We start from the raw sequence: 22,149 nt of genomic DNA on the forward strand, positions 1-22,149 counted from the left end.
ACCTTCATGTGTGATTAAGAGGAAATGTTGAAAGTAGAAATTAGATGTTAGTCACTCTTAGGGGTGAAAGGGTTAACCAAGTTATTTACCCGTTCATTCCCAAGATCTCATTATCAATTCTCTTTACTGTCTGCCAGACAATTCTTATGAAGTTATTGTGGAGAATTTGTTATTGGATCAACTAATATTACCCTTATTGACATTTATTCTCATCACCTGTCTGCTTGATATTGTATTGATATTGTAAGGAGAAGTTCTGTCTTGGTCACCCATACGAGTTAGAGGGTGAAGCAAAGATCCTCGTTGATGAGCTGAAATGAAGCCTGAAAAAAAAATGCAGACTTCGATGGGATTCGAACCCATGCCTCCCGGATACTAATTGATTGCTAGGTAACTACCAACAGTGCTACGGTACCGCACGTTAGGAAGAGTGCACATTTGAAAGGGTTCTTCTCTCCGCGGATGAACCTGATCATAACGTTTTGCTGTGTTTGCAACCACAAATCTTTCCGCCATTCAACATTCACAGCATGCCAATAGTGAGTTGCATAAGTTTTGTGTGCATGCGTGCAGAACAAGCTTTCGACATTTGCTTGCACCTGCACCGTCGTAACTTGCACCGCTCGCAAAAAGAAAGAAAAAAAAAATCATCATACCACAGTATGAACTTCCCTACTTTAACATGCGTGGGAGGGCAGCGCTCACACGACTGATATTTAAAGCGGCTGGGGTGGAGCGGGGTGTCATTTCAAGACTGAGGAGAATTGAAAACGTGCAAGTTTGACAGAACGATTCACGATTAATCGTTATTTGTTTGCATCGCAAAATTTGCTTCAAGTTGAAGGATTATCCGTTCCTGTAAATCAGGGCGTCATTTGAAATTCGGCCTGGTTTTTTTTAAAGGATTATTTATCTTGAACCTATCCGGCGTTACTTTCGTTCTTTTTGAAATCAATGGTGCTCACGCACAGTGTCTCACCATTAATTCAGTATTTCACTTGCAACTTGTAAAGTCATTTCGCAAAGCGTTTAACTTTCGTTCTTAACCCAAACTGCGCAGATATCTGTTCGCGAAAATCGCTAATATCACCTTTTATTGAGCATTAGGAAATATCGAATTTTGCATGGCCCTTTTAAAAAGGGGTTATATGTTATACGTTTACCATGAATAAAGAAATCGTTGGCACAATCCATTAATTGAGTTCGGATCCAGACAAGAAAGACGTTTCTTGTTTCATTTATTGGCACAAACAAACTTTTCAGTGTTTAAGCACTTGTTTAAATTCGTTTGAGCTTTAGTAACTCAGATGTTTATAAACCATCCCTTTCACATGGCTGATACAGGTCGTGTTTTGAGATGCTCGTTGATGTTTGGGATCGCCATAACACGCTCATAATGAGACATCAAAAGAGGAAAATCTTTGATCAATGCTGGAACCTCCATCTTTTCTTGTGCAAAGAGGTCATTTGCCATGTTAAAGAGGATGATGTCTGCATAGGTTAGCTATACATATACAAAAAAAAAAAAGAAAGAAAGAAAGCACAAAAAATTTTTATCGACTTATATTGTGCAAGCATCAATGTTAAATTTCTAATTGTGCAATGAAATGAATAAACCTCTAAATCTAACTATTAAAACTGAAAAATAATTTAAAAATGGACTAAAATTGACTAGCTAAGAAATATAGAAACATTATATATATATACATATATATATATATATATATACACACACACATATATATATATCCGTCAACTCGAAAAATAAATGAAATATATACACCTTTTATTTTCTCCTCAAAAAGTGAAATATAAATGATGTATATAATTCCTATATATTTTCAAATTCCAACGTTTTTTAAAACGGGTGAGGTTTTTCGAATAAAAAGGTCTGATTAGATCACTTAAACCTATTCAAGGGTTCAATCTTTCCGATGGAACACGTAAGATCACTCCATATTTTAGGAGCGGCTGCGTGAAAGGAAAGATCGGTGAGGGTAGCGCGTGAACTAAGCCTGAAAAGAACACAAAAAGGGAAACAAACTAACAAACAAAAAACGAACGTAACAAAAATAGTGGAATACATTAGTGCCTAAACAAATCTTATGACTATAATTGAATGAATTAATTAACCACCGAAAGAAGGGCTGAGTCGATGAATGAATAAGTGACAGACAGACAGACCGACTGACTTAAAAAGTGTGACGTCTACCTTGTCACCAACAAAGAATCCTTAAGAAGTTTCTCAAAGCGAACGAGAATTCCAGGGGTAGCAGCTTTCACTTTCTCTTGCAACTAAGCCTGAATCAAGGAATGAACGGAGAATAAAGTGAGTGGCATACATGACGTTCCTGTGGTTATTCTATATTATATCAGCATAAAGACTCATTTTTTCAACTGAGTTGCAACTCTAGTATCTAGAAAGAAAAAGACTAACAAACGTTCTTAAAACGAAAAAGACAGCCTGAACTCGACACTGGCTACATTGCGACATTGCGGAAGCGTTTTCGACTGCATGACTGAGCATGAGTTTTGGAACGACACTCAATTAAGCGTTGAAAGTGATACACCATTGAATTGGTTTTGCTTTACTTCGCTCTAAGATTAGTCCAGAAAACTTTCGCTACCCTGTCAACCCATCAGGTTTTTCCTAGCTTCGCACTACGATTGGTCCAGAAAACTTTCGCTACCTTGTAAAACCAATCAGACGCAAATTGGAGGCAAATCGCGTCGTGCTTTCTGCGTTTTCCCGCCTTCTGGGTCCTGGCGTGTTTTAACTCTGAGCTCTCACGGGCTTTTGATGATCTTTCTTCGCTGTGATTGGTCGTGGAGGTTACCTTGGTTTTGGTGGTATGAAATAGTCGTAAGACCGCGCTGAAATTCCTTATAACAATCTTATGTACACTGGGCAGCGACGAACTGAAATATTAAATGGAAAAAATGGATACCTTTACAAATATTATAAGGGACTGTTTACCTTTCTTTTGGGTCTTTTTCAAAGAAAGCTGAAGCGTATTTTTCAGTTAAATCAGCAACACCATCCACAATCATGTCTGCCTTACCCTAAGTCCAAATCGGTGGAGGGGGCTAGACCTAGGAGAATTAGTGAAAGCAAAACTTAACTCAAAACAAAAGAGCCAGTAAGTATGATGATGAACAAATGAAAGAATAGTGGAAGAGAAAGTAAGATGGAAGAAAGGAAAGAACTAAGGAAGTGAGGGACAGATGGAGTAGGGATGGAAGGAATGGAAGGAGGGAGGGAGGAAGGGAGGGAGGAAGGAAGGAAGGGAGGGAGCTAGGGAAGGAGGGAGAGAGGAGGGAGGAAAGGAGGGAGGGGGAAGGAGGGGAGGGAGCAAGGGAAGGAGGGAGGGAGAGAGGGAGAGAGGATAAGAGGATGGAGGAGAAACAGTGGAAAGATAGGAAAGAAGGGAAAACGAGAGGGTTGGAAAAGAGGGTGAATCAAAAGGAGGAAAAAAGGGAGAGATTAGGGGAAGGAGAGGATTTGGAGATGTGGGGTAAGGGAGGTTGGATGAGAGGGGGGGAGAGGATTAAAGGAAGGGAGAATAAAATGCAGTGACAGGAGGATGTGTGAAATGATTCATAAACCGTTCGGGGTAGGATGAGATAGGAGGGGGGGGGGCAGGAGGTTGCCTGTAATGAGCTACGGTTCTGTCAATTCCTGTTTGAAAGGCAGGCAGCAAAACGGCAGCGGTGCAACTCTACAAGAACTCTCAGCACCAACACTTACGGAGCAGGCATGGGCAATTTTTCTTCTCCATCTGTAGCTTGATTACAAAATTGTTTAGGGGGAGGTTAGATTGACAGTTTAATGAGAACTGCAAGGAGCTCAGTCAACAAATTTTAAATCTCTTCAGCGTGCCAGGTGCTTAGGTCACTTCTCTTGCTTGTAGGTACCAACAATACAAATAACAATGGCATCCATGGCAATCTACATACTACATGTTTGTCAGTTCACCCTCTTCCCAAACATACAGCAGGAGAAGGATACAAAATAGATGAATTAAGAGAGATAGTTTCTATTTTAATGAAAATATTACCAAGTCATCCGGTCTTCTTCTTTTACCTCTTATAACTGGAGGCCCCCTCTTCCCCACACCCTTTTCCCCCAGAGATCAAACGCCAGTTAAAGCTTAAATTAAACAGTTCTCACACAGAAAATAACTTTTCAGTTTAGTTTATTTTTCTTTCCATCACTTCACAGCTGGTAACCAACAACTGGTCGGAATCACAAAACATTTAATGCTCTGTTTTTGGGCGTGTCTCGACCCATTTCTTTATTTCTGGCACATCCAGTACACGTTTGTGATGCGCAGCCAATAACGGGAACTTTACGAGTGCTTTCGGGGCAGTGGGTTCGCCTTTTTCCAAAAAGTTCATCAGGTCAAAGAAAATGATGTCAGCATATGTAAGCTGTGAATAGATATCATAAAATAAATCTGTATTAGCCTGGAATGTAATTTTTGAGAAGAAAAAGAGAGGAAGAAGAGGGAAAAAAAAAAGTATAATGATAAAAATAATGATGCTAATAATTATTATGGTGATGGTGATGATAATGATGATGATAATAATAGGACTTTTGAGTAAATTATACATTTAGCAAATGCACTTATTTATTTGCCATAATCGACGTAATGATGCATTTTTAAATAGTACAATGGCAAGAGGCTTTAACATCGTTTATTCCACAAACAACAATGTGAATAAAATCAAGTAAACCGAAATAGAAGATAGAATAAAAAAAATTGGGACGAAGGGTCATGCATGCCTTAAATGCATGGTCTTGTATAGGAAAGAAATTGTTAACATAAACTTTAAGATCAAATTTGTTTTCATCCACAAACTGTTACCTTGTCACCAACAAAGAATCCCTTGCCTTCGTTGTTGGCTTTTAAAATATTTTCATATTTTGGCAGTCGGTTAGGGAGAGTTTCTTCCAAGAATTCTTTCATTAGCTCCGTCTACAAAATAATTTTGACCAAACAAGGATAAAAAAAATCCAAGTGAAGGAATTGGCCTAAATTAAGTTAGTGACACTGAATTGGTGGTCAAGGGAAATGGAGAGAGAGTTGGCTGAGTAGGCAAATGGGGATAAGTTAAAACAAAAGCACTTCTAGTATATAATACAAATAGGGAGAGAGAAAGTATGGGAGAAAAATTAAAGAGAGGGAGGTGGGGAAAGGAGAGGGGGAGAAAAGAACTAGTGAAAGAGAGTTAATGAGGAAAAGGTTGCATAGGAGAGAAAAGTATAACAAATAAGGCAATAACAGAGGTGGCAGAGAGCAAGGGAAGGGAGAGAGAAAGGTAGGAGGGAGAGGGAGTGAGGCGTAAGAAGGAAAAGGAGAAGAGGAGAGGAGAGGAGGGTGTGAGGGACTGAGATGGAGAAAAGGTGGAAGGAAGGGATACATTGGAATCTGATAACACCATCTAAAGAAGCATGGGAGAGGTAGGGTGATCAAGAAATTAGTTGACTAGACTAAAAAGGAAAAGGAAAGAGCTGATAACAAGACAATGGGGGCAAGCTGTGAGGGGAGCAAAAACAGGTGGGACAGATCTGAAGGTAGTGGCGAACAGAAGAGATCTGAAGGTAAGATGTGAACAAGGTATTGAGATCCGTAATGAAAAGTGATAAAGATTATAAAGAAGAGGAAACAAAAAAACAAAATTGTGTTTATTTGGTACCTTTTTAGCTTCCTCCTTTTCTATAAAAACCTTTATCAAAGCCTGGAAAAAATCTTCAACACCACCCACAATCATATCAGCAATTGCCTCATCAAAACTGTCTGTTGGGCTCAAACCTATATGTAATAAAGCAACAGAGGTTATGTCCATGGGCATAAATGATATGTTTTGGCCATGACTCAGGGTCATTTTAGCCTGACCAGTGCTTGGCATGAGTGAAAATGACTCTTAAAAAGAGCTCAACACATATTTATGCCCAATTAATACTACCATTATTACTTTTGAGGACATTGAGAAAAAAACAAATGGAAAAAATGACAAAAATACACCAGTCTGACCAATCACCTGAGTATGTAAGCATTTTTGCCAGTCAAAATCTCCTTGCTAGACTGAATAGATTTATTCCCAATAGTTTATTTATTCCATCAAAACAGAACATATACAATATCTCTAATATTACTTACAAAAATAAGAATGGTATGATTAAAAAAAAGACATCACAAAGGAAGCAACACACTACACCTGACACTAAAGTAGAAAGATTATTACAGAACTACATTTTATGACAGGCAACCCCCTACCCCTCTCTCCCACCCCCTGGAAATCCAATCAATTTTCCTTGTATGTTTGTTGATACTTAGTGAGGCACCTTGCACAGTGGTGTTTGTTTAATCATGCTCCTGCCAGGAATTGCACCCATCAGGTAATTTTCAATCCCTGATCATGTGTACCAAATAAAACACCACCATGTCACCCACAAAGCTAGGAGAAAATTTTGAATAATCATAGAAACTTTTTCAGAAGTTTCTTTTATTAGGTAATGTTTGAGAATCAAGCATTCGATCCGCTACCACAATCACAGATAAATTGCTTAGAAGTCAGTCATAGGGTGCCTCTCTGCCCAAGCTTTTATTCCTGAATCTCCATGCAGCACTTTCTCATACAGCACCACCAGCCTTGGATATTTCCTGAGACAAACCATTGTTCCAAGGTTCTCCATCATTCATGAAGCCAATGAAGAGGTTGAAGGAGGTACCGTTGTTTTTGGTTACAAGGTGAGATTAAGTTAATAAATTGTTCACTAGTCAAGCGCACAAAAATTGAAATTTTTCCTGTGGCACACTGATAGTATTAGATAGTAACATTACTGTTGCTGCTTCATAAAGAAAAAAATATTCATTTCATTAGTGATTACTCACCTCCTATTCTGCAAACATACTTCATGATTGCTTGAGACTGTCCAAGCACTTTTCCATCTGGGGTCACAAGAAATGGTACCTGACCAAGAGGGGGTCTACCAGCTGACATAAAGAAATAGAAAAATAAATAGAAAGATAGATGATAAATCAATACATAAGTTAATTAACAGATAAATGGATTACAGACAGTTACTCAGAGAGAGATATATTAAGGTAGATAAATAGATAATTACACATGGATTTGAATAAATTTATTGTTAAATAGAGACAAGAAGAAATAACCAGTAAAGGGATGTCTTATCAGAGGAATGAGCGCATAAGCAATGAATTAACCATAAGTAAACATGTTGATCACATTATGTTTGCTTACATGTAGACAAAAATATAATAGACACATGAATAAATATGACATGCATTTAATTCCTTTTGTTAACATATCCCAAAGGAGTCTTCGATATAAGTAAAAGCATTTGCTTGATAACCAGATAAAATCTAGTAGATATAAATTATTATAAAATGACAAAAACAGACAGCTTGCAATACCGCCAACTTTTCACGCGCTTTTGGTTGGAACTTTAGGTGCAGCGTCAGTTCATAACTATTAAAGCATTATCTTTAAAATTCGTTTTCAATCATGTTAATTTATTTTTGGATGAAATCGTGTAAATATTCGAGTGGCGGCTCTGACTTTTGTTGACGAAAATATCTACTATGGCATAGTCACGCAATCCTGCTGCATGATTTAAATTTATTCAGAAACCTAGCCAAACTTGAGGGTTTTCTCTTTCTTGGAATGAAATTGAAAAATAGAGAGAAAGATCACAGAAGCCAATCTTTCTGACTGCTTCGCTTCCTGAAAAACCCAAATCATCTCTATAGCCTTTGGTTCTGACGTTCAGTTCTGGAAACTAATAACTTGCATCGTCATCGTTACGAATTAATTAGAGAATTAAGATAGGTCAGGTGGAAGGACAGAATGTTAGATTGTAGTCATCCTCCCGACCTTTTTCGCGAAAATTTACTACCTAAGTACTTTTTGGGGGGGGGGGCTCCAATTTCTTATCATTGCATACGTTCCCATGCACTGCATGATAATTCGTACTTAACTGAAATTGAGTTTTATTCGACAAAGAACACACGGTAAATTGAAAGAATCGATTTTTGTGATGATAATGAGGATAGCATGCGGTTTTAGTCGCAATCTTTTTCTTTTCCTTTTTTTTTTTTTAAGAGAACAATGTGTTTTAGCAATGAGAGACGATTTTTCATTCAATATGCAAGTCCTGAACCTTTATATGCAAACCAACTTCCTCGGTTAAAGGTTAGTTATTTCAGGATAACGTTTTGAACACAAGCGCTATGTTGTGATCTGCATTCAAGATTTTCTACTCACATTCTTTCTCCTTGACCCATTCTTCTCTGGTAAATCGGATGTCTTCGTATTCCATATTCGCAGCAACGAAAGACAGTCGAACGATCTCAGCCCGACCTCGGGTACCAAAGTAGTAAAGTTTGTAGCCTGACATTGTTTCTTGTAGATGATTCTTCGGAGCGCTAGCGCAGCGTTTATATGTTGCCGATGGACGTCACGCATCATCATTTACTTATTGATGCTAAATTGATTTCCCGAATTATTTTCGTTAATGAAGTCAGCATTAGTTATGCAGTAGCTTCGTAGCTTTCAAGGCGATTTTTCTCGGCTGCTTTCAAAATGTTGTAAACTTAACATAGTCTTTTTCCTTTATTATGTTTTTCAGATGCCCAGAAATCGACAACCTACGCCATTAATTTCTATCCGGTGGAAGGTAAATTTGAGTACAGCAGCTGCCTCGCTACCAAAATTAGCAGCATTTGGGTTTTGGCTAGATGTAACATACGGTTAAATTAGTGAGGCGAGCACGAAGCAAACGAAACAGTCGCTATTTTTGTCCATGTGTGTAAACCTCAAGTGTTGTTTTGTGAGTTAATAGTACACCTTGGATGTTGGATTGCTGTTACTGTGAGAAGAGACGAGATTCGGAAGTCATTTTTTACTGAATGGCCTCCAGGGCCCTGGACCTTTGAAAACAGAAGACAGCTTGTTTTTCACTAAGGATAAAAGTCTCAACAATTGCAGGTTATTCTCCCAAAGAAACTAATATTTGCCAAAATATAGCATGATAGTTGCCTTTAAGACATCCTGAACAGGTGTTAAATAAGTACCGCCAATGAAAGCATTTGATTAGTATTGTTCGACAAGTTTCTATTAATTCTGGGTCTAATGTATATTTTTCCTTTAAGGGATTCCAATCGAATATTTTTTGTACAAATCTCTTCAAATCTGGATCGACATTTAGCAGAGTCAGCATTTCGTAATATCGATATCGATATCGATATCCTCGTTGGAAACTTTTCAATATTGGGTCTATTAAATATTTCTCCTTTAAAGGATTCCAATCGAATATTTTTTGGACAAATCTATTTTTAAATTTGGATCGACATTTAGCACGGTCAGCATTTCGTAATATCGATATCAATATCCTCGTTGGAAACTTTTCAATTGGTTCCTTTCGACAAACTTCTGCCAATGGTTATATATTCAACCATCAATTGTATCTCTCGAAAAAACATTTCAACGAATCCTTACCATGACGAATCTCCATTTATTCTGGATTTGCATTCAATTAGCCGACTCGTCTCTCCCATGGTGACTTTGGAAATCTTGCCTTAAATCAAATAAAGTTTGGGTTGAGGTGAGAGGGAAGTCTGCCATTGATCCTTCAAGCTTATTTAACCTTTTACACTCTAACATCAGTATGCAAACTCTTCATACTATGCTCTATACATTTTTAAGGTGCTGACAAGGAGAATTTGTTTAACAATCAAGGGCGTGATCATTTCCTCTATTCATGTGACCTTTATGTGTAATTTATAGAAAATATTGAAAGGAGAAATTAGATGTTAGTCACTCTTAGGGGTGAAAGGGTTAACCAAGTTATTTACCCGTTCATTCCCAAGATCGCAAAGCGTTTAACTTTAGTTCTTAACCCAAACTGCGCAGATATCTGTTCACGAAAATCGCTAATATCACCTTTTATTGAGCATTAGGAAATATCGAATTTTGCATGGCCCTTTTAAAAAGGGGTTATATGTTATACGTTTACCAGGAATAAAGAAATCGTTGGCACAATCCATTAATTGAGTCCGGATCCAAACAAGAAAGAAGTTTCTAGTTTCATTTATTGGCACAAACAAACTTTTCAGTGTTTAAACACTTGTTTAAATTCGTTTGAGCTTTAGTAATTCAGATGTTTATAAACCATCCCTTTCACATGGCTGATACAGGTCGTGTTTTGAGATGCCCGTTGATATTTGGGATCGCCATAACACGCTCATAATGAGACATCAAAAGAGGAAAATCTTTGATCAATGCTGGAACCTCCATCTTTCCTTGTGCAAAGAGGGTATTTACCATGTTAAAGAAGATGATGTCTGCATAGGTTAGCTATACATATACAAAAAAAAGGCACAATTAAAATTGTTTATTAGCTTATATTGTGCAAGTATCAATGTCAAATTTCTAGTTGTGCCGATGAAATGAATAAACCTAAATCTAACTATTAAACCTAAACAATAATAAAAAAATGACTAAAATTGGCTAAGAAATATAGAAACAATATAGCTATATAAATATATATATATATATATATATATATATATATATCCGTCAATTCGAAAAAATAAATGAAATATATGCACCTTTTATTTTCTCAAAAAGTCTCTCTTTGACGAGAAAACTAAAGATGCATGTTATTCCTGCATATTTTCAAATTGCGACGTTTTTGAATTTATATATATCAGTATTTATGTACATATATATACGTTATTTTTTTTATATATATATATTATATTAAAAAATGCTTTTTCGAGTAAAGAGGTCTGATTAGATCACTTGAACCTATTCAAGGATTCAATATTTCTGATGGAACACGTAAGATCACTACATATTTTAGGAGCGGCTGTGTGAAAGGAAAGATCAGTGAACGTAGCGCGCGTGATTTACCCCTGCAAAGAACACAAAAAGGGAAACGTAAAAAGAAACGTAACAAAAATAGAGGAATACATTCGTGCTTAAACAAATCTTATAACTATAATTGAATGAATTAATTAACCACCAAAAGAAGGGCTGAGTCGATGAATGATTAAGTGACAGACAGACTGACTTAAAAAGTGTGACGTCGTACCTTGTCACCAACAAAGAATCCTTTCCCATCATTATTGCCTTTAAGAAGTTTCTCAAAGCGAGCGAGAATTCCAGGGGTAGCAGCTTTCACTTCCTCTTGCAACTTAGCCTGAATCAAGGAATGAACGCGGAATAAACTGAGTGGCATACATGACGTTCCTGTGATTATTTCTCAAGTTAAAAATGAAGTACCAGCATAAAGATTCATTTTTTTCAACTGAGTTGCAACTCTAGAATCTGGGGAGTCCTTGAAACGCAAGAGACAGCCTGAACTCGACACTGCCTACATTGCAACATTGCGGTAGCGATTTCGACTGCATGAGTAAGTTATTTGGGCGACCTTCAAATATGTGTTGAAAGTAATACACCACTGAATTGGTTTTGCTTTACTTCACTCTTCGATTGGTCTAGAAAACTTCTGCTACCCTGTCAACCGATCAGACGCAAGTTGGAGGCAAATCGCGCGTTGCTTTTTGCGTTTTCCCGCGTTTTGGGCCCCTAGCGTATGTTAGCTCTGAGCTCTCATTGGCTTTTGGTGATTTTCTTCGCTGTGGTTGGTCGTGGAGATTACCTTAGTTTTTGTCGTAGGAGATAGTCGTAAGACCGCACTGAAATTCCTCCTAATAATCTCTTGTACACGGCGCAGCGACGAACTGGAATATTAACTGGAAAAGACGGATAACTTTATGAATACGATTAGAGACTGTTTACCTTTCTAGTTGGGTCTTTTTCAAAGAAAGCTGAAGCGTGTTTTTCGGTTAAATCAGCAACGCCATCCACAATCATGTCTGCTTTAGCCTTTTCCAAATTGGTGGAGGGAGTAAGACCTAGGAGAATTAGTGAAAGCAAAACTTATGAAGGAAAGAACGTACGAAAAAGACAAAAAGTATGATAATGGAAAAATGAAAGAGTAGCCGAAGAGAAAGTAAGATGGAAGAGAGGAAAGAACTAAGGAAGTGAGAGACAAATGGAGTAGGGATGGAAGGGAGGGAGGGAGGGAGAGAGAGAGAGAGAGCGTAAGAGGATGGAGGGGAAAGAGTGGAAAGATAGGAAGGAAGGGAAAACGAGAAGGTGAATCAAAAGAAGGAAAAAAGGGAGAGATAGAGGTAGGGGAGGATTGGGAGATGTGGCTGAAGGGAGGTTGGAAAGGAGGGAGAATGGGATGGAGAGAGGATGGGAGAAGATTAAAGGAAGGGGGAATAAAATGGAGTGACAGAGGGAAGGTGAAATGATTTATAACTGAAGGAAGGATGAAAAAGGAATTAAATACATAGATGCTCTTTGAAAATGCACACTTGGATGCAGTTTTAATGACGAGTACTTTATTCCTTTCCTGTTTTGTTGAGAACTTCTTCAAAAAAAAAGAAACCTACCAAATTCATTGCCTAAAAATCTTGCTATAGAAAACGATTGAGATAGCATCACTCCATCAACTTCAAGCACTGGAAGCTGACCAAACGGAAACTCTGAAGCTGCAAGAAATAAAAATATACAAAATAAATACCGTGCATGTTTTTTTTTTTCTATTAGAAAAATATATATGATATATATATATATATATATATATATATATATAGGAAGTCTGCAAGTCGATTTTCGCGTGGAACAGTGCTCAATACGTTGAAGCAGAGCAGAATAAATATTATGAGAGGAAAAAGGACGCAACTACATTTCCCGACAAGCCTGTTTCGTGAATCGCTTCACTCTTCAGGGGTTCGATATATGTCATGGCGTACTTTATGTAGTTGATACTTGTGATTTTAGTGTAAAAATTATAAGGAATTTGAGCAGCTAGGTTCACGCTTTGCGATGCGTCAATGTTGCTGATAGCGATCACTTAAAAAAAAATCTTTTTTCCCCTCATAATATATATATATATATATATATATATATATATATATATAGCTCTTTGGCATACAAAGCTTTGCTTTCATGTCCAAATTGAGCACTCTACTAGGATGAGTCATTGCTGCTAGCATTATGCATGCTCACTAGTTTTTCTAGTTTGAGCACTCTGGCATGGCTTAGATGATCCCACATATGTGAGATCACTTGAGGTATATAGTCTTTCCTCCATCCTAGCATCAGCACTGCACTGATGAGGCCCGGAAGGCCGAAACAGTACTGTCTGCAGTTAGTTATATATATATATATATATACATATATATATATATATATATATATGCGCAGTTCGTAATATTCATGGAACTATCTTGACCTAGAGAGGAAAATTAGAGAGAAGGAGCGTTCCGAGCTTTGAGAAGATGTTAAGATTGTAGGGATATTGTATTAGTGGACAGTAAACGGTGTTTTTTGGTTTTTGCCCTTAAGGTACTTCTGTTTGGAATCCTTAACTAGAGAAACATTTTCTTTATTAATGAACCTCAAAAATACTGTCATTTGACTTCATTACCCTTTGCTAATGGTCTACTTTTTTTTCAATACGAATGAATTGATCGTCAGATAATTTGGTTATCAACTGAACTGACTATGTGAATTGCTCGTCGTAAAGTCTGCAGTCAAAGAGACTACCAAGCTGACGTTCCGAGTGCGATCCCTTCTCCCTTAGTACGCGAGAAGTAATGAAAAAGTTTTGAAGGGTAGAAAATTTCCTCGCGAGAGCGTCCCTTTTTATTTCTAGTTCCGAATTATTACATTCCCATATTTAAATGACCCCCAGTGTGTTTACTTTCTGCAGCGCACCAACGACCTTTGTTTCATGACAGCTACCATCAATACCCTACATTTGTTATGCAACACCTCACATATGCAAATTATGGCTTAACGAGAAACACGGCTTAGCTTATTTAATTAAATTCAAACCATGTTCATAGGCTCTCAAACCACAACTAGCCTAGCGTAAAATTCGATATATGTCATGGCGTACTTTATGTAGTTGATACTTGTGATTTAAGTGTAAAAATTATAAGGAATTTGAGCAGCTAGGTTCACGCTTTGCGATGCGTCAATGTTGCTGATAGCGATCACTTCGAAAAAAAAAAATTGTTTTCACCCGTTCGGAAAACGCGTTCTGAATATTTGGAAACACGGCATCGTTCACGCATTTTCTGAATTTTTCCGACAGGAAAATCCAAAGTTGTCTCTTTGTTTTCGAGTCGGTGAATTGGAGTATTCGTTCCATAAGAATCGAACTCCTTCTTATAACAAATTAGATTTGGAACGTCGCAAGCGCGTTGCAAAATCATATAGCCGCTCATCCCAACGAAAATGAGGTACAAATAATTCAGACTATGAACTGAGCTGAAGTCCAGAAAATGAGTTATCCTGCAACATGCCGCAAAATTTATTTTACAATGCAAACACACGAATGAACCACCCCTACTCACAAGCTTTCAAGGCTCCCCACTCTTCGAATGTCACACGCTTATCATCAAACTCCTTTCCAGCCGCTTTGAAAACCAATCGTGCTGGTTCTCCTCTTCCTCTGATGTCAAAATAGGTGAGTTTATAGCTCGGCATCTTGGTGCGTGATGCAGACAGTTTTAACTCAAATTTGCAAATGAGTAAAAATGACAGTTACTGCAACTGATCGAGCAGGTGTGGCGCGCATGTACTTCAAGAGATTGAATTCACACAACTGAACATTTGCATGACAATAATTAAAAGAATAAGATTTGTGCTCTTTGCGCACCGCTGGTCATTATGTTTTGGAGGTTGCTAACACGCATAATTACCTCTCCTTTTTGTGACTGATTTACAGCAGCAAATCAATTTAAAGGAGTAATGTAAAGGTTCAAATCAAGCAAGGCGAAATCTAAACATTTGTTATTGTTTCTTGCGTCAACCAGCGTGACAGTGTGAGGCATGTCTATGGAAAGACCTTTCTCGAATCACTTTGGTTGGTAATTTTCAAAAATTGATTACAAATTACAAATCTTAACATCTATAGACGGAGGTAAAGGTCAGATAAACCCTCGCAGAGACCTTTTTTCCTAAAAGGCCCAGTAAATTGATTCGTTTATTCTCGTAAATAAACATAAAGAATTTCCCTTGCTACAAGATTGTCATGATGAAGAATACACAAAGTAACGCAAAGGTCTGCTCATATCAGTGTTTCAGGTCGCGCCTCCAACCACTTTTTGACATTTCGGGTCTCCATGGTGCGTTTATTGTGAGACTCCGGCGGATGATATGCTTTTATTTCCTCTGGAACTTTGATCTTTCCCTGTACGAAAAGGTGATTCAGCATGTTGAAGACGGTAATGTCTGCGTACGTGAGCTGAAAATATACAGATGATACAAGTTGATGACAAATATAAATCAAGAAAATTTATCATCTATAGACGGAGGTAAAGGTCAGACAAACCCTCGCAGAGACCTTTTTTCCTAAAAGGCCCAGTAAATTGATTCGTTTATTCTCGTAAATAAACATAAAGAATTTCCCTTGCTACAAGATTGTCATGATGAAGAATACACAAAGTAACGCAAAGATCTGCTCATATCAGTGTTTCAGGTCGCGCCTCCAACCACTTTTTGACATTTCGGATCTCCATGGCGCGTTTATGGTGAGACTCCGGATGATATGTTTTTATTTCCTCTGGAACTTTGATCTTTCCCTGTACGAAAAGGTGACTCAGCATGTTGAAGACGGCAATGTCTGCGTACGTGAGCTGAAAATATACAGATGAGACAAGTTGATGACAAATATAAATCAAGAAAATTTACGAACAAAGAAATAAACAATGAAAGAAATGAACCAACAGGGAATAAATGGATTACGAGTGAATTAATGAATGAACAAATGAACGCGCGAGCGAGTGAGTGCGTGAGTGCGTGAGCGAGTGGGTGCGTGAGTGGGTGTGCGAGAGAGTTAGTGAGTGACTAAGCGAGTGGGCAAGTGAGAGAGTGAGTGAATGAGTGAGTGATTGAGTGACTGATAAAGACTATGAGTGAGCGTGTGAGTGCGTGAGCAGGTGGGTGCGTGAGCGGGTGGGTGCGTGAGTGGGTGGGTGCGTGAGTGGGTGAGCGAGAGAGTTAGTGAGTGAATGAGCGAGTGACTGGGAGTCTGGGAGAGCGAATGAATGACTAAGTGGGTGGATGATATATTTTAATGAACTTTAGAGGAATCATTTCTACTTTCAGCCAAAGCAGACATGATTTTTCACGATTCAAAAGTGAAAACGATGATGATAATGAGTAGTCCAACGGGCTGGAGTAAAACAGAAAAAAAAAAAATAAAGGAGGAAGGATGAAGGATGAAAGGGAAAGAATGGGCGGGAGTGAAAGAAAGGAAGAGGAAGGTGAAAACTCGCTTCTTATCAGGAGAGACACCTTTACCAAATATGATCAAGATTATTTGTTTTTGGCTGTGCATTAGCCTTGAAATCAAAAAGAGTAGTAAACTTTCCTGGAGTATTATTTAATCAGACAGACTCTCTCATTATTTTCTCTTGAAACTTACCTCTGGGAAAGACTGTTCTCTATCAAATTCAAGCACTGGCAGTCGACCAAAAGTGAATTTCCCGGCTTTAAGGAACACAACGAAAATTACCCTTAAAAGGGAACAGTTATCAAAACATATGGTACATTTGGGCATTAATTAGTCTCCCTCGCACCCGTTTTAGGGGAAGAAGCGTTGCGTGACGAGTCTAAGAACCGAAGCGAAGGAGTCTGGGCATTAATAGGAGCTTTTAGTAATAAAACTGTAAGCAGTATATTACAGCGACCATACTGTCATGTTGCTCCACACTGAAATCTATTTTAAAAAAGGCCTGCGCTTTGTAAAGATACGAAAGAGGTTTTAAGTAGCCAATAAAAAAGTTGTTTAGGATGTTTTCAATCGAAACGGGCTCTCGTTAGTATTATTACCGTACTTACTTCTCATTCCCATTTTCTTAATTTCCCGGCCTTTGCCGTTGTGACCACCTTAGATCGTAAAAGACAATAAGTCAAAAAGCTCTCTGTTCATAACATAATAATTATAAAGATCAACAGAATCAAAATTAGCGACCAAGTCCTCTATAACTAATAAGTACAGTTGACGGTAAAAACAATTCATTACCTTTGTTATTTATTTTTTTTTTATCTGAATTTTTCGGCTATTAGTTCGTTACTTTGGAAACAATACAATTTTTTTCGCATTGTTTTTCTATTATTTCAGCAATTTTGTTTGTGCTTATTTCGTTCCCTTTGTTGGTTTGCCATTTTTTTTTTATTCGATTTGTCATTTTTTTTGCGTTTTGAGAGAGGGCTGGCTGCCCGCTTTTGTCGGAAGCTACATGATATAGATGTACAAAAAGAGTCACATTTGTGAAGCTAACAATCTTTATGCAAATTCGGGCTTAAACAGCTGAAGCAGACCGTAAATTTATTTACGAAATTTTAAAAGCATTATTTTTTAGCCCCTGAACCTGGTATCGCAGAAGTCAAAATTCGAGATATTTCATAACGCACCTAATACCAGCCTTTTTCCTGGTAAAAAAATTGCGCAGTTTGAGTGGACAAGGTTTAAAGTTTTGCGACATGATTTAAAAAGCTGTAAGCGAAATCTTTAATTAACGATAGAACACCGTGGCCATCATAGATACAAAAAGGGGAATGAAGGCGTTGAGAGGTTCAAAGATTAATAATCCCTTAAACGAGTAAGCTGAAATTCAAATCATGACCTCGTCTAAAGAAACAAATGACCCTTCATCTTAACGCAAATTTTGAAATGCAAACAAATGATTGAATCGGTCTGTCAAACTCAAAAGCTTTCAGTGCTCCCCGGCTTTCAAAAGACACCCGGTTATCTTCAAACTCTACCCAACTGCTCTAAAAATCATTTGCGTTGCCTCTGCTCTCCCTCGGATGCCAAAATAGGTGAGTTTATACTGTGGCATCACTTTTTTTTTTAATTTGAGCGAGCGGATAAGAATTGTAAATAACGATGACAGAACAGGCGCAAATAAAAAGCTCGTTTTGCACGCATACACACTAAACTTATGCAACTCTAAATTTGTATGATACTATTAAATGGAGGGAAACTTTGCGTCGCAAGCACATTGCTTAACATTTTCAAATAGTTTGAAAAGATGTGATGATTGCTCATAACCCGTAGCGGATCTAGGGGAGGGGTCCGGGGGACACTTTATACTCCTGGGTGAAGAGAGGCAAGAATACAGTTGACACAATAACCCAGCCGGGTCTCGAACCTAGATTTCTGGGCCCAAGGTCCAGCGCACTGACCGCTTTTCCCGCCACGTGTTCACATTTGCTTCAAATTAAAGGTGATTCTGTAGTCATGAAAATAATAATATACTTACAAAAAGAAGTATTTCTTATATCTACTGGTATGTATTTTATTGGAATTCGGAAAACTTCTAGTATAATATCATAAATTTCTCTTGAGATTGACTAGTAAACATAATATTCAAGCCATGTGCATAGTTATTCTTGAAAGTTCCCTGTTCATGATTAGCTACTCTTTCTTCTTGCTGTCAATACACTTTCTATGTTTGCATCCTTTTTAAAGGATGATCTGTAAAAATCATGTTGAGAAGTTACATGTTCTCTTCTTCTAAGCTAGTAAGCTTATAAAGACCTCCCTTCACAACACAGTGTCTGGCCTGGTTTCAAGCCTTTTCTTCACAGCTGGGATATCTCGTACACGCTCATAGAGGCCTCGTAACAAGGGAAAATTCTCTAATTCAGCTGGGTATCCTTTAATCTTGTCCTTAGCAACCCAGCTGTTCAGAAAGTTAAAAAATGATATGTCTGCATAGGTTAGCTGAAGGATAAAAAAAAACAGAATCACATTTAGAAAACTGCAAATTAAAAAACTGAATATTTCAACATCATTCTTAAACCACTGTGTGACAGAAAGAAAATTCAGTATAGAAGAAGACACCCAAACAGAATTTTTAGGGAATACTACTCTGCGTTGTTTCAATAAAAGACTTTAAAACATTCTGTAAAAACTCTTTTTTGGAACACTTTTATTTAAGGAACAGTCTGCTCAAAAAACACAACCTTTTCAAAAATTTGTTCCTTTTACCTTCACATCTGTCACCCTTCAATAACAAATAGCAATTATGAAAATATCACTTAAGAGAGACTACTGGCAGCTCTATTCCAATGCAACTATAAGAGAAGTTAACTAAACCTTCAAGTACCTTTTTCCCTACAAAAAATCCTTGCCCTCCTTCATTTGCTTCAAGTAACTTTTGAAAACTCTTCAGAGCAGATGGTAGGTGAGACTCTAGAAAGTCCTTTGAGAGTTTTTCCTGTATGATGGTATTAAAAGTTATGTAGTAAAAATAAATTGATGTTTTTTTAAGGCCTGCCTGGTAATTCTCTTGTTTCCACTATTTACTCGCCACGGCTTAGTTGACACATTTTCTAGCTGTGACAAAACGCTACATGTAGTGGCAGAGGTATTTCATGAAGTAATAGCCAAAAATTCTCCATATCTTAATAAAAAATTTAGGTCATTCAAATTTAACAAGTGAATTCTTTATATTTGCCACTGAAATCTCCAGTCTCCATTGCTTAATTTTAGTCTCCATTGCATAATTTTAGGCCTTTTTTTGTGTAGAGAGAGAGGAATGGGATTTTCAAAAATAATTGAACAGTGGGAGCAGGGGAACAAGATCCAATATAAAACATTGCCAGCTTTCAGATTTCTAGAATTTTACTCCTCTATCTGATGGTTGAGTCTGGACAATTTTCTGTTAAAGAGGCATGGGAATGGAGTTTTTACATCAGCATTTACTGCTATTTTGTTTTATGAAAAAAGAAGAAAGCACAAGGTTTGTAGCTTTCCTATCTATTGTCAAGGGTCATCAGCCCTTTTTAATGTGTCATGAACTAACCTTGAGTGATGGATCCCTTTCAAAGTGTACATCTCTCTTCTTAGCCCTGATATCCATCACTGCATCTACAATTGCGTCAGCCTTTGCTTTGCCCAAGTTACTATCGGGTGCAAGTCCTGTAATGGTTAATTTATCCAGGGGTTTCAAAAAAAGCTGGTGACCACTGGAGTCTGCTAGCTATTTCATAACATGTTGCAGTTACTCTCACTAGTCAAAATAATTACCTTTTGGCCCTTAGTGAAATTCTCACAGTCACTTACTTCTGCAGAGTCTAACCCCTACTTCATGATATATTGGAGGTCTTATTTACCAGCTCAGGTTAAGTTATTGTTACCAGCACAATGCTCTTTTTGCTAACATTATTATCCTTTTCCTCCTTTGTATGATTATCACTGAGTAACATCCTAAAATTCTCTTCATATCAATTTTTGCACCCTAACATTGGTATGCAAATTCTCCATGCTGTTCTTTCTAGATTTCCTAAGATGCTGACAAGGAGAATTTGTTTAACAATCAAGAGCTTCTTTAGTTGGTGATCATTTCCTCTATTCTCATGACTTGACTGTTTGATTCAAGGGCGATATTGTAGAGAGAAATAAGATGCTAATCACTCTTAGGGACCAAAGAGTTAATACTGTGCAAATGATAGTCTGTGCTTCTGCTTGTTTAAACTGGGCAAAAGTTCTGTTCTTAATAAAATGCCTTGTTTTGGGGGAGTTTTCCTTATTCAAATGTGTCTGAAATGTGGGACAAGGAAACTTAGGCTTATTGCATGAGGTATGTAGACTGTGAATTGTGGCATTGCAGACTGTTACTCATTTTTAAATGCAATAATCTTATAAATAAAATCTCACATTAAGATATTGGAGAGATCTCTGAAAATCATTATTTGAGTTGTCAAGCACAAGTATGGAAACTGAAATTTTTAATTGCAGTTTTGTGGTTTGACTTACAGTCCAGATCACCCTTGCTTTATGTAATGACACAGTGACATTTAATAATAATAATAATAATAATAATAAAGAACTTTATATAAGTGTCAGAGTAATTTAGCCATATATTAGGTAATTGTGGACACTAAAAGAACATTCCAAATACAAAATTAAAACAGGGATACTACAAGTGTTAAAATATATTCTAAAATTTGTAATCATTTTGAAAACAAGGAAGCTCTATGATAAAAATCTGAAAAAAATCTACACTATTTATTAATTTAATATTTGGCTAATTAAAAGAAATTTGTTGTACATTTGTAACTCACCAAACTCATTTGCAAGATATCGTAAGATGGCCACAGACTGGCTAAGAACAATTGGTTCTGATTTGGCATCCTCCTTTATTTCCAGTATTGGCACCTGATTAAAGGGGCACTTCCCAGCTAAATGAACAAGCAGCCAGACAAATGAACAACATTATTCTTGAAAGTCATTGCAAGAAAATATTCAAACTAGGATAAATAACTCTGTATAGAAAAATAAAAGCGGTAATCATTCGGAATATTTAGATCAGTAAGACGATTGACGGTCTGTATCATTTTATTGATGGAACTAGGCACACTAAATCATTTATGGATCAAAACTCTGTAACTCGGCCCCGACGCCAAATTATATGCGTGACCTTGCCGTGTTTTGATTCGATACAATTTGCTTAGAAACATCATTTATTAACATAATTTGCTGTTAACACACTCGTATATTATGAACTGAATTACGTCTAACTTGTAAATTTTACTTGACGATCGATGTATTCGCAGTCTTACACTAATGCACAACAATCGTGCTCTGCTCATATACAGCGCCTGAATTATCATTTCTGTTTCATTTTCATTCACACGTCTACTTACTCGCTTTGAAGGCAGGCCAGTCCTTTTCAACATCGACACAGAAGTCCTCGAATTCGACTCCAGCGATGAGAAAAGCTAGCCGAATGAATTCTCCGCGGCCTCGTGCGCGAAAATAGTAGAGTTTGTAAGATTTCTGAGACATGATAATTATTTCGTGACTTTCAATACTCGTACAGTTAATGAGACCACTAGTTGAGTCACGTGTCAAGAACTGGGATAAGGGTTGACAAAAGTGCGCATGGGGCAGGAGCGGGGAGTGGGGAGGGCCGGAAAAGGCTTATTAATATAATTATTCTCTGCATGTAGGAGTTTAAAGAAATTGGCTGATTTCTGATGAGGTTTTTAGTAGCGTTTTAAAATTTTCTATTTTTT

The 22,149-nt window shown here is 37.4% G+C and overlaps 3 protein-coding genes and 2 long non-coding RNA genes across 5 annotated transcripts; 1 reads left to right on the top strand and 4 right to left on the bottom strand.

The window, feature by feature from the left end:
- Positions 1 to 1,221: 1,221 nt before the first annotated feature.
- LOC149053646 (uncharacterized) lies at positions 1,222 to 2,301 on the bottom strand. The gene is made up of 2 exons (XR_016187827.1): positions 2,213 to 2,301; positions 1,222 to 1,504 (listed from the first exon to the last, which is right to left on the bottom strand). It is a non-coding gene; the product is annotated as an uncharacterized LOC149053646 (long non-coding RNA).
- A 1,878-nt stretch (positions 2,302 to 4,179) lies between these two features.
- Positions 4,180 to 8,511, bottom strand: LOC149053647 (glutathione S-transferase 1-like). Its single transcript, XM_089209938.1, has 5 exons — positions 8,293 to 8,511; positions 6,900 to 7,001; positions 5,701 to 5,816; positions 4,869 to 4,979; positions 4,180 to 4,431 (listed from the first exon to the last, which is right to left on the bottom strand). Exons 1-5 carry the CDS (start codon positions 8,423 to 8,425, stop codon positions 4,258 to 4,260), a joined length of 636 nt encoding a protein of 211 aa, XP_089066064.1. The 5' UTR covers positions 8,426 to 8,511; the 3' UTR covers positions 4,180 to 4,257.
- A 1,592-nt stretch (positions 8,512 to 10,103) lies between these two features.
- LOC149053648 (putative glutathione S-transferase 5) lies at positions 10,104 to 15,289 on the bottom strand. The gene is made up of 5 exons (XM_089209944.1): positions 14,469 to 15,289; positions 12,495 to 12,593; positions 11,833 to 11,948; positions 11,123 to 11,230; positions 10,104 to 10,383 (listed from the first exon to the last, which is right to left on the bottom strand). The coding sequence occupies exons 1-5, from the start codon at positions 14,599 to 14,601 to the stop codon at positions 10,207 to 10,209; spliced, it is 633 nt and encodes a 210-aa protein (XP_089066070.1). The 5' UTR covers positions 14,602 to 15,289; the 3' UTR covers positions 10,104 to 10,206.
- A 5-nt stretch (positions 15,290 to 15,294) lies between these two features.
- Positions 15,295 to 16,499, top strand: LOC149053649 (uncharacterized). Its single transcript, XR_016187818.1, has 2 exons — positions 15,295 to 15,431; positions 15,588 to 16,499. It is a non-coding gene; the product is annotated as an uncharacterized LOC149053649 (long non-coding RNA).
- Positions 16,500 to 18,397: 1,898 nt separating this feature from the next.
- LOC113674646 (hematopoietic prostaglandin D synthase) lies at positions 18,398 to 21,986 on the bottom strand. The gene is made up of 5 exons (XM_027191134.2): positions 21,778 to 21,986; positions 21,196 to 21,312; positions 19,935 to 20,050; positions 19,236 to 19,346; positions 18,398 to 18,850 (listed from the first exon to the last, which is right to left on the bottom strand). Exons 1-5 carry the CDS (start codon positions 21,917 to 21,919, stop codon positions 18,671 to 18,673), a joined length of 666 nt encoding a protein of 221 aa, XP_027046935.2. The 5' UTR covers positions 21,920 to 21,986; the 3' UTR covers positions 18,398 to 18,670.
- Positions 21,987 to 22,149: the final 163 nt, after the last annotated feature.

The sequence above is a fragment of the Pocillopora damicornis genome, chromosome 1, assembly GCF_964200805.1.
Source record: "Pocillopora damicornis chromosome 1, jaPocDami1.2, whole genome shotgun sequence".
NCBI lineage: Eukaryota > Metazoa > Cnidaria > Anthozoa > Scleractinia > Pocilloporidae > Pocillopora > Pocillopora damicornis.

What these genes read in the sequence shown, in the direction of transcription:
- LOC149053647 (XM_089209938.1), bottom strand. Translation starts at nt 8,425, where the DNA reads ATGTCAGGCTACAAACTTTACTACTTTGGTACCCGAGGTCGGGCTGAG. An exon ending in ATGGGTCAAGGAGAAAGAAT is followed by an intron (nt 7,002 to 8,292) that starts GTGAGTAGAAAA and finishes TCTTTATGTCAG; the next exon opens with CTGGTAGACCCCCTCTTGGT. An exon ending in GATTCTTTGTTGGTGACAAG is followed by an intron (nt 4,432 to 4,868) that starts GTAACAGTTTGT and finishes ATCTATTCACAG; the next exon opens with CTTACATATGCTGACATCAT.
- LOC149053648 (XM_089209944.1), bottom strand. Translation starts at nt 14,601, where the DNA reads ATGCCGAGCTATAAACTCACCTATTTTGACATCAGAGGAAGAGGAGAA. An exon ending in GTGGGGAGCCTTGAAAGCTT is followed by an intron (nt 12,594 to 14,468) that starts GTGAGTAGGGGT and finishes TATTTCTTGCAG; the next exon opens with CTTCAGAGTTTCCGTTTGGT. An exon ending in GATTCTTTGTTGGTGACAAG is followed by an intron (nt 10,384 to 11,122) that starts GTACGACGTCAC and finishes GTATATGTATAG; the next exon opens with CTAACCTATGCAGACATCAT.
- LOC113674646 (XM_027191134.2), bottom strand. Translation starts at nt 21,919, where the DNA reads ATGTCTCAGAAATCTTACAAACTCTACTATTTTCGCGCACGAGGCCGC. An exon ending in CTGGCCTGCCTTCAAAGCGA is followed by an intron (nt 21,313 to 21,777) that starts GTAAGTAGACGT and finishes TTGTTCATTTAG; the next exon opens with CTGGGAAGTGCCCCTTTAAT. An exon ending in ATATCTTGCAAATGAGTTTG is followed by an intron (nt 20,051 to 21,195) that starts GTGAGTTACAAA and finishes TAACCATTACAG; the next exon opens with GACTTGCACCCGATAGTAAC.